General features: G+C 48.3%; 1 protein-coding gene across 1 annotated transcript; it reads right to left on the reverse strand.

Annotated features, from left to right (window-relative positions):
• Window positions 1-937: 937 nt before the first annotated feature.
• On the reverse strand, window positions 938-1579 carry LOC140065696 (olfactory receptor 10A3-like; the record flags this gene model as incomplete). Its single annotated transcript, XM_072113273.1, has 1 exon — window positions 938-1579. A coding segment is annotated over one exon (642 nt), but the record flags the coding sequence as incomplete, so codon positions are not given.
• Between the last annotated feature and the right edge of the window lie 10481 nt (window positions 1580-12060).

Raw genomic sequence — 12060 nt, forward strand, 5'->3', positions numbered from 1 at the left:
ATTTACTACCTTTAAGATATTAAAAACACATATTGAAACCCAACTGAGTGCGTGGTCTGAAACTTACTTTGCTTATATGCATCATATTTTTCAGGTACCTTGTTTTCAATGTCATCACATTTTCCAGATTTATTTATTAAAAATAATTGTACCCATAACATCAGATCTGAAGGACAAAATGTGGTATTGGTTTTATTTTGTAAAAGTTGTAAACTTTTATATTGTGAAATGTGACTTATTATGTAAGTCTGTTATTGAGTAGGCAGTAATCCCAAATATTTGACATTTTTCAAAAATAATTGAAATTTTTTTTTCAATTTACTCCTTTTAAATATTCTCCTATATTTCTACCAAATGTCCATCTTGTTGCTTCTATTTTCGTGTATTGTATTTCCTCTACCTTTCTTTAAATTTTTACTATATTCAACCTTTTCCTTCTACTTCTCTGTCTTCTCTTTACAATGTTTCTGTTTTATTGGGCTTCTATTCACTTTTTCAACATAGAGGGGCAGATTTACTTATCTGGTCTTGTCACGATCCCACAGTGCATTGTCCGACGAGGATTCGGGTCTGCCTCGATTCACTAAGTCCAATTTCCTGCATGTGTTGCTTCCGCGCTTAGATCCATCGGAGTTCACCTTCTTCTTCCTGGTGCATGTGAGTGCTTGATCTTGTAACACAATTTCGTTTTTAAATTCTGCGGTTTGTCCAAATCAGTCAGGTTGTCCAACGACACACACACCCCGATTTCTGTCGCATGCAAGCCAGCGCCGATGCGCCACAATCCGATCGCGTGCGCCAAAAACCTGGGGCAATTTGGCACAAAACGGAAATATTCTGGAAACCCGACAGAATCGCGGTCCGCGGACCTTTAGTAAGTGAGGTATGTTGAGTTTTTTTTATTTATCTCTAAATAACTTAATAAATCAGGAATTATTTATTTACATCTTATGCACAATTTTTTAACAGCACATTTCACTTCATTATTTCTTAAACTGTATATAAATGGGTTCAACAGTGGTGCAATATTAGTATATATAAGTGACATAAACTTATCAATATCTGTACCATAACTTGACTTTGGCCTCAGATACATTACAGTACCGGACCCATAAAATAAAGTCACCACTATTAGGTGAGAGATACATGTAGGAAAAGCTTTCTTTACCCCAGTTGCAGAATGATGCTTCATAATTGTCCATATAATCTGTGTATAGGAAACCAATGTCAATAGGAAAGAACCTACAACAACATATATAATAATTATAAAAGGGGCAATTTCATTAAATTGTGTGTCAATGCATGCCAAAGCCAGTATAGGTGGAATGTCACAGTAAAAATGGTTTATTTTATTGGGTCCACAAAAGGGTAAAGAGAAGGTAAGGGATGTCTGTATTATAGCAACCATCAAGCCAATGATCCAAGTGGCCAAAATAAGTGTAAGACAAGTGCCTTTACTCATAATGACAGTATATAACAATGGCTGACATATGGCGTTATATCGATCATAAGCCATGGCTGCCAACATGTAACATTCTGCACTTCCTATTTGTAGGAAACAAAACATTTGTAAGGCACAGCCATAGAGTGTGTGTCATGGGTGCTCCCGCGATCCCTGTCTCGGATCGCGGGCGCATCCGTGCACCCCCGTTTGCCCCCGCTGCAGGCCGGTCGCTGAACTCACCTCTCCCGGCTCCTGCTCTCCTCCTAGGGCGGCTCCTGCCGAAAATTTAAAGGGCCAGCGCACCGCTAATTGGTGCACTGGCTGAACCTCCCCTTTAAGAATCCTGCCTCTTCCTGTGTCCCCTGCCGGATCTTTGTGCCTCATAGCCTTAAAGAAAGCTTCCTAGCGATTATTCCCGCGTTCCTGTGTATTCCTGCGTTCCTGTGTATTCCTGCGTTCCCGTGTATTCCTGTGTGTTCCCGCTCCTGTGTCCTGTGTTACCCGAGTTCCTCCGTGTTGCTGTGTTCCCGTTCCCACCTGCCTGGACCTCCTGTTGCTGACCCCGAACTTGGACCTGACGTTGCACCTCTGCCGCCTGCCCTGACCCTGTGCCTGGACCTGTCTACGAGATTGTCATCCGCTAAGGTACCTCGACCTCGGCTGCCACCGTGGGCTAGTCACACCTGGGAACGACCTAGTGGTATCCTGCCGCAGCAAGTCCAACCCGCTTTGCGGCGGGCCCTGGTGAATACCAGGTGCCGCTAGGCTCTGGTTCCGGGTGTTGGCTAGTTACATCTCCCGTGGTGGTCCAGAGGATCCACTGATCCTAACAGTAAGATCCGGCCATGGATCCCGCCGAGGTTCCGCTTCCCACTCGACCTAACTTTGCCGCCATAGTGGTCCAGCAATCCCGGGAGATTGCCGCTCAACGCGAACAGCTGGATCAAGTCACCACCATGCTGCAACAGCTGCTAGCCGCCCAGCAACAGCAACAGGTTCCCGTGTCTGCTCCCGTGGCTCCTGCAACCCCGGTCTGCCTTCCTGTTGCTGAACCACGACTACAGCTGTCTATGCCCAGCAAATTTGACGGAGACCCCAAACAGTGCAGGGGTTTTATTACTCAATGCTCCCTACAAATAGAACTTATGCCTACGCAATTTGTCACGGAGCGTTCCAAGGTGGCATTTTTCATCAGTCTTCTCTCTGGGAAGGCCCTGGCCTGGGCCACTCCTCTTTGGGACAGAGGCAACCCGGTCACGACTACTCTTGCGGCTTTTCTGGCGGAGTTCCGGGCCGTTTTTGAGGAACCAGCATGGGCTTCTTCTGCCGAGACTGCGTTGTTGAATCTGCGCCAAGGCAACTCATCTGTGGGAGAGTATGCTGTTCAGTTCCGCACCCTGGCCTCTGATCTTGCCTGGAACGATGCAGCTCTCATCGCCACCTTTAAGAAAGGACTCTCGCCGCAGGTCAAAGATGCGCTGGCGGCTCGGGATCTACCGTCAACTCTGGGTGGTCTCATCACACTGGCCACTCGGATAGATGTCCGGTTTAAGGAACGCGCTGAGGAACTTCGCATCTGAGCATCCTCAAGCTCAGGTAAGACATTTTCCTCGCCTCGCACCTGCCTTCCAAAGACCGCTCCAGCCTCCGCCTGTATCGTCTGCTGAGGAACCCATGCAGGTGGACAGAATCCGGCTCTCTCTACAAGAGCGTTCCAGAAGACGACAGGAGAACCTTTGTCTGTATTGTGCCAGTCCAGGGCACTTCATCGGGACTTGTCCTGTTCGTCCCCCACGTCCGGGAAACGCCAGCACCTAGGGCTCTTGGGAGAAGCGTCCCTAGGTGTGTGCCAAGCTTCTCCACGTCTGATTATTCCTGTGCTCCTCAGCGTAGACACCGGCACCCAGATTCAAGTTTCTGCTTTCCTGGATTCGGGCTCTACAGCGAACTTTATGGACGCAGCCCTGGTCTCCCAGCATCACTTCCCAGTGGTTCGTCTTGAGAAACCATTGTCCATTGCCTCAGTCAGTGGCCAGATTCTTTCCGTGCCCATCCGGTTTCGCATGGAACCCCTGTCCTGCAAGTTGGAGCCTTGCATAAAGAAAGACTTTCTTTTTTTGTACTGCCCCAAAGCACTTCCACCCTCCTGTTGGGTCTCCCCTGGTTACAGCAACATGCCCCTGTGCTGGACTGGTCCTCTGGGGAGATTCTCCGTTGGGGCCCGGCTTGTTCTTCTCATTGTATGAATGTCCCTCGTCCGCTCCCTGTCTGGACTTCCACCTTGTCTCCCAAGCCCCTGGAGGGGCTCCCCGCTCCATACTTGGATTTCGCAGATGTGTTCTCCAAAAAACAGGCAGAGACTCTTCCTCCACATCGTCCCTATGATTGCCCCATCGACTTGCTGCCCGGCTCTTCTCCTCCACGGGGTCGGGTGTACCCGCTCTCGGTACCCGAAACAGCCGCCATGTCTGAATATATTAAGGAAAATCTGCAAAGAGGTTTCATACGTAAATCCTGCTCTCCAGCTGGCGCAGGTTTCTTTTTTGTCACCAAGAAAGATGGCTCTCTTCGCCCCTGTATAGACTATCGCGGTCTTAAGTCACGTTAAGAATCGCTACCCCTTGCCGCTGATCACGGAGTTGTTTGATCGTCTACGGGGCGCGAGAGTCTTTACCAAGTTGGATCTTCGTGGTGCCTACAATCTTATTCGCATCAGGAAGGGTGACGAGTGGAAGACTGCCTTTAACACCCGTGATGGGCATTTTGAATATTTAGTTATGCCCTTTGGACTTTGCAATGCACCAGCCGTTTTCCAGGAATTCGTTAATGATATCTTCAGGGACTTATTGTACAGCTGTGTTGTGGTTTACCTGGATGACATCCTCGTGTTTTCTGCTGATCTCGAGTCCCATCAGTCCCATGTATGGCAAGTGCTCGGTCGCCTCAGGACTAACCATCTCTATGCCAAACTGGAAAAATGCCACTTTCATCAAAGGAGCCTTCCATTCCTTGGCTACATTATTTCCGACAGAGGCCTGCAGATGGATTCTGCTAAACTATCTGCAGCTCTTCAGTGGCCACGCCCAGTGGGACTGCGTGCTATCCAAAGATTCCTGGGCTTTGCCAATTATTATAGGCAATTCATTCCACATTTTTCTTCCCTGGTAGCTCCACTGGTGGCGCTAAGAAAGAAAGGTGTCAATTCTCGTCTCTGGCCCCCTGCTGCTGAGGAGGCCTTCACGAGATTAAAGACGGCGTTTTCCTCTGCATCTGTTCTTACCAGACCTGATACCGAGAAGCCATTCTTTCTGGAAGTCGATGCCTCTTCCGTAGGAGCTGGAGCGGTTCTTACCCAGAAGGGGCCTAGAGGCCGAACTCTCTCCTGTGGCTTCTTCTCCAAAACATTTTCATCCGCATAGAGAAATTATTCTATAGGGGATCGTGAGCTTCTGGCTATCAAGCTTGCCTTGGAGGAATGGCGTCATCTGCTGGAGGGAGCTCGATTTCCAGTCAGTATTTTCACGGACCACAAGAACCTCCAGTACCTGCAGACAGCTCAACGGTTGAACCCACGCAGTGGCGTAACTAGGAGAGGCAGGGCCCCATAGCAGATTTTTGCATGGGGCCCCCCTTCCCCTTAAAAATATTCACACATACACACATGTTTATACAATCACACACATTTATACACTTAAATACACAACATAACATTCTACACTCACTTTTATATACTCGTCCACACATACATACGTATACACTCATATATACATCTATACACTAATACATACAGTATATACAAACTCACTGTATATACATACAGTATATATACATACATATAGCATACATACATCATATTCTTTTACATACGGTATACACCCAATGTGTATACATATACATGCAGTATATACACACAGCAAACATACAGTATATACAGCGTTTACACGCATACATACAGTATATACAGCGTTTACACGCATACATACAGTATATACAGCGTATACACACACATATATACAGTATATACAGCGTATACACACACATATATACAGTATATACAGCGTATACACACACATATATACAGTATATACAGCGTATACACACACATATATACAGTATATACAGCGTATACACACACATATATACAGTATATACAGCATATACACACACATATATACAGTATATACAGCATATACACACATATATACAGTATATACACACATATATACAGTATATACAGCATATACACACATATATACAGTATATACAGCATTTACACACATATATACAGTATATACAGCATTTACACACATATATACAGTATATACAGCATTTACACACAGCAAATACACACATATAGCATACATTAATTAACTATACATACATATATAGGGACTTACATTTCTTGCAGTGGGGTGGGTCAGTTAGGTCTCATCCTGCGAGCCCAAGAAGTGTGTCGGCCAGGCGGCCGCAGCAGCTACATGGCGGGTGGCCGTGGGAGCAGTGTGGAGGGCAGACGACCGCTGGACCGAGGTGCCAACCGGGCGGCCGTGGGACCGGGGACCGCTGGAGCAGCGTTGAGGGCGGGCAGCTGCGGGAGTAGTGGGACTAGGGACCAAGGTAACGGCCGGACACCCGTGGGAGCAGTGCTCAGAACAGGCGGGCAGCTGCGGGACCAGGATACCGGCCGGGCGGCCTCGGGACCAGTGTGCTGGCCGGGCGGCCTCGGGACCAGTGTGCTGGCCGGGCGGCCTCGGGACCAGTGTGCTGGCCGGGCGGCCTCGGGACCAGGGTACCGGCCGGGCAGCCGTGGGACCAGGGAGTTTGCTTGAAGGCCGTGGAAGTAGCATGCCTGCAGGGCACGCTCCCAAGCAGCGCTGAGTACAGGTGGGCAGTTGCGGGACCAGGGTACCGGCCAGGCAGCCGCTGCAACAGAGTGGAGGGCGGGCAGGCAGTTGCGCTACCAGGGTACCTGCCGGGCAGTCACTGTAGCAGAGTGGAGAGCCGGCGGGGCGGGCAGCTGTGGAACCAGTGTTCCGGCCTCGGGCACAACATGCTGGCCAGGGAGCAGCGGGGCGGGACAGAAACACTGGGGCGGGCTTGACAAAGAGGGGGGTATTTGGTATTGACCTTAATGCGCCGTATAGCAGGGCCCGGGCGGCGGTCTGAATGGGTACAGAAATGCAGCGCTGTCAGCAGACATTGTGATTGTGCCGCCGTCCGGGCCCCTGATGCTCACGGGCCCCGTAGCAATCGCTACGGCTGCTACGGCGGTAGTTACGCCACTGAACCCACGTCAAGCCCGGTGGTCCCTATTCTTTTCCCGTTTTGACTTCCAGATCCATTTTCGCCCAGCCGAGGAAAACATCAAGGCTGACACCCTGTCACGTGCTTCCGATGTTATGGGGGAGGACTATGCTCTGAGACACATCATTCCTCCAGAGCGGCTTGTGCTGGCAGCGCCGGTGGACCTTCGGCAATTACCTCCCGGCAAGACTTATGTACGACCTGGACTTCGAAAGAGGATCCTGACCTGGGGACATTCTTCTCGAGTGGCTGGGCACCCTGGGGTGCAGCGCTCTGTGGCCCTGATTTCCCGTTTCTATTGGTGGCCTGATTTGGTCAAGGATTTTGTGCGGTCTTGTGCCTCTTGTGCTCGCAATAAGCCCTCACGACAAAAACCAGCTGGTCTTCTGTTGCCGTTACCCGTGCCTACCTGCCCGTGGTCTCACGTGGCTATGGACTTCATTACTGATCTACCGCCATCATCTGGCAATACCGTTATCTGGGTGGTAACAGACCGCTTCTCTAAGATGTCCCATTTTGTCCCTCTACCAGGTTTGCCTTCAGCCCCACGTCTTGCCAGTCTCTTCTTCCAGCACATCTTCCGGCTTCATGGCCTTCCCCGGCACATCGTTTCTGATCGAGGTGTTCAGTTCGTGTCCAAGTTCTGGAGATCTCTGTGCAATCAGCTGCAAGTGAAATTGGATTTTTCCTCTGCCTATCATCCTCAGTCCAACGGCCAAGTAGAGAGGGTGAATCAGACTTTGGGATGCTATCTCCGCCACTTTGTGTCCGCTCGTCAGGATGACTGGGCTTCTCTTTTACCATGGGCGGAGTTTTCCTACAATTCCCTGGACTCCACTTCTGCTGGTTCTGCTCCCTTCTTTATTAATTACGGACTGCACCCACGGCCTCCTCTTCCGTTACCTGTGTCTGCAGATGTTCCTGCTGTGGAGGACTTGGTACAGGATCTAAAAGCCATCTGGGAACAAGTCCGTACCTCATTGCTCCAAACCTCTGCCAAGACCAAGCATCAAGCGGACAAGAAACGTCAGCCTTTTCCTGTCTTAGCTCCTGGTGACAGGGTCTGGTTATCCTCAAGGTACGTCCGACTGAAGATCCCTGGCTACAAATTGGGACCCCGGTTCTTGGGTCCATTTGGAATCCTCAGTCGCATCAACCCGGTAGCCTACAAATTGCGGTTGCCTCCTAGAATGCGCATACCCAACTCCTTCCACGTTTCCCTCCTCAAGCCAGTCATCTTAAACCGCTTCACCCAACAAGTTCCTCTCCCTCTGGCCCCACAAGCGGACTCTACTGATGTCTTCGAGGTGAAAGAGATCCTGGATACTAAGACAGTGAGAGGTAGGCGGTTGTTTCTGGTAGACTGGAAGGGATTTGGTCCTGAGGAGAGATCTTGGGAGCCAGAGGATAACATCTTGGACAAGAGCCTGCTCCAACGTTTTCTCAGGCCCAAGAAGAGAGGGAGGCCGAAGGGGGGGGTACTGTCACGGGTGCTCCCGCGATCCCTGTCTCGGATCGCGGGCGCATCCGTGCACCCCCGTTTGCCCCCGCTGCAGGCTGGTCGCTGAACTCACCTCTCCCGGCTCCTGCTCTTCCCCGGACTGCCGTGCGCGCGCGTCCCCGCCTCCTAGGGCGCGCGCGCGCGGCTCCTGCCGAAAATTTAAAGGGCCAGCGCACCGCTAATTGGTGCACTGGCTGAACCTCCCCTTTAAGAATCCTGCTTCTTCCTGTGTCCCCTGCCGGATCTTTGTGCCTCATAGCCTTAGAGAAAGCTTCCTAGCGATTATTCCTGCGTTCCTGTGTATTCCTGCGTTCCTGTGTATTCCTGCGTTCCCGTGTATTCCTGCGTTCCCGTGTATTCCTGTGTGTTCCCGCTCCTGTGTCCTGTGTTACCCGAGTTCCTCCGTGTTGCTGTGTTCCCGTTCCCACCTGCCTGGACCTCCTGTTGCTGACCCCGAACTTGGACCTGACGTTGCACCTCTGCCGCCTGCCCTGACCCTGTGCCTGGACCTGTCTACGAGATTGTCATCCGCTAAGGTACCTCGACCTCGGCTGCCACCGTGGGCTAGTCACACCTGGGAACGACCTAGTGGTATCCTGCCGCAGCAAGTCCAACCCGCTTTGCGGCGGGCTCTGGTGAATACCAGGTGCTGCTAGGCTCCGGTTCCGGGTGTTGGCTAGTTACATCTCCCGCGGTGGTCCAGAGGATCCACTGATCCTAACAGTGTGATGGTTTTATTCTCTGATTTACCAGCATTTTTGGTGTAATTGTCGAAATGTACAATATTTCCAAAAATGAGAAATTGGCAAGAAAAAAGTACATTGGGGTGTGAAGGTTTGTGCTGGATTTATAAAGGACAATTAAAAACTTATGTGAAAACAGAGACATATTGAAGATAAAAAGAAACATAGCAAATAGGACATACTGCAATTCTGGGACATCAGAATTTTTTATATTTTTCAAAATGGCAAAAAAGGCCCATGTTCGACTTTGGGCGCTATTTTCCGTTACAGGGTTAAACACAGTTTAACATTATATTTTGATAGATCGGGCATTTTCTGACATGGAGATACCTAAAGTGTTTATGATTATGTGTTTATGAAGTTTATTTATATTTCTATGACTTCGATGTTAAGGGGGGGTGATTCGAATTTTTAGATTTTTAAATATTTTTTTTAAACTTTTTTTTATTTTTCAGACCCCTAGGGTACTTTAACCCTTGGTTGTCTGATTGATCCTACCATATACTGCCATTTTACAGTAAGGCAGTATACAGGGATTTTCCTCCTAATTCATTACAATGTGAAAAAATCACACATTGTAATGAATTGGTTAAAACGAGACTGGGTCTTCGGAAGACCCAAGGCTGTCGTGGCAACCAATCGCCGCTCCCCGATGATGTCACGGGGAGCGACGATCTTCACTAAGATGGTGGCGCATTGATGAAATGGACGGGACAACACCAGCGATCGGTGCTAGCACCAATCGTTGGTGTTACCGATAAGTGTTTGCTGCAATATGCAGCAAAGACTTACCAGCTATGGAGAGGGTTCAGCCCGTGAACCCTCTCCATGCACCCACAGCCGGCCCTTGACATAATAGTACTCGCAAGTCAATAAAGGGTTAACCCATACATGCAAATCGACAGCACTGTACGTCGTGGTGGCAACTGCTTTAGCAAATCACAACATACTTTATTGCTGTTGTGATCGCAGGGGTTCAAAAGCAGAACCCATGCATTCAGAGGTGGAGCCCATCGGTCATTAGTGACAGCAAAGTCCAAAATGTTCTTGAGGACTTTGTCCCTGCAACAGGTCAAATATACTTGCTGACAGGTATGTGCTAAAATCCAGAATTCTTCGCAATACAATTGTATTCGGCTAAGTTCAAACTTCTGTTCCTTACTTCTGTTAAAAAAGGTAAAGTGCAGTTCTGTAATGTATCAATTAAAAATCCATTTGACATAAATTTAAATTATATCATCTGTTATATTCAGTTTGGCAAGCATCTGTTATGCATGCATTTTTTAATGGAAAAAATTACGGAGGCTGTAGTACTTTTTTTACAGTTTAAAAATCATGGATAGCGGATGCCTGCCTAACTAACCATAACAGACGACATAAAATTTTTATTGGTGTCAATGGGATTTTATTTATTGATACTGGTTTGAACATTTTGATACTGATTTGAGTATTGACGGTGTAATCAAAGTATTGGGCCTTCTAGTACCCTCTCGACAAAATAAAAAAGTAAAAAAAATGTTTAAAAGCATAAAAAACTGCATCTTGGGCAGTGTTCTCGTGTCATCAGTTTTTCGAGGCAGTAGTGTGTGAATGTCAATGACACATGGACCTCAAAAGACAGAGGCAGAAAGTACATGTTTGTGTGCAGGTAGTTACCCAGAGATAAGCCACATGAGCTGCTTCAGACTCCCTATGAGCCTCTTCCCATCTGGACAGTGGGGGTCATTTACTAAGCCCCCGAATCCCATTTTTCCGTCGGGTTACCCGAATTTTACAGTTTTGTGCCGATTTTCCCTAAATTACCCCGTGTTTTTGGTGCACGAGATCAGATTGTGGAGCATTGGCGGTAAGAAAACCCGAAGGATTCGGAAAACTGACGTATTTTTAAAAAAAGTGTCGCTTGACACGCGCTTACTTGCACCCACGATAGCTTGGTGAACTCCAGTGAACTCCGACGGACTTCAGCGCAGCAGCGACACCTGGTGGACATCAGGCGCACTACCTTAGTGAATCGCCGGAAGACCCGAATCCTCCACAGAGAAGGTGCCGCTGGATCGCGAATGGACCTGGTAAGTAAATCTGCCCCAATGTGTCATTTAATTTGGGAAAATACACTTCACATTAGAAGTCTATGTGCACTGAAGCTGGGGTATACAAATGTGGGTGGGGGAAAAAGTAGTGAAAATGACAGGAAAATAAAAAAGAGACTGTAGCCAGATATCAAAGGAAATCAAAATGAAGCATGATAAACCAGGGACAATTACTCGTAGCTCCAGGCACTGTGACTGTGCTTAACTTCTTACATTTGACATCCATGGCTAATGAGCCAGTAGGGCTCTGTGGATGTTACCAGAGCCCCTTCTTGCTGTCGCTTTAAAGGCTTTAACACTGTTTCCCAGCACCCTCCCACGCAGCTTTCTCCACTTCCCCCCTTGTTCTACCTGCTAGCTATTGGGCATTTTTCTGTAGAAAGAAAATTGTTAATCAGTTTCTTAGAATTCTGTTTTTTTAATGGAATATACTGTATATATTCGAGTAGAAGCCATCCCGAAAATATAACGAGACCCCTAATCTTACCACCAAAACTGTGACAACCTATACAGCCAGCCAGCCCCCAGAAGTATACAGCCAGCACCCAGTAGTATACAGCCAGCCCCCAGTAGTATATAGCCAGCCAGCCCGTAGTTTGCCAAGCACATAAAAAAACAAATATATATACTCACCTTCAGGCAGTCCCGATGCTTGGCGTGGCTCCCGATGCGCTGGTCCCCCCTGCTCCTCTTCTTTCTTCTCTTTGCTGTAACAGCTGGCAGAGACGCATCCACGCCGGCCAGCAGATCGCATGGACGCATCTCTGGCTAATACAGCACAGAGAAGACAGAAGAGGAGCCATGATGAGCATCGGGGCGCCAGAGGGTGTGTATGTAAGTTTTTTTTTTTTTTAATTGACATGTGTATAAGCCGAGGTGAGGTTTTTCAGCACATTTTTTGTGCTGAAAAACTCAGCTTGTGCACGAGTATATACAGTAAGTTAATGTTACTAAATGGATAAAAATGGATCTAGTATC

The sequence above is a fragment of the Engystomops pustulosus genome, chromosome 6 (genome assembly GCF_040894005.1).
Source record: "Engystomops pustulosus chromosome 6, aEngPut4.maternal, whole genome shotgun sequence".
Classification (NCBI taxonomy): domain Eukaryota; kingdom Metazoa; phylum Chordata; class Amphibia; order Anura; family Leptodactylidae; genus Engystomops; species Engystomops pustulosus.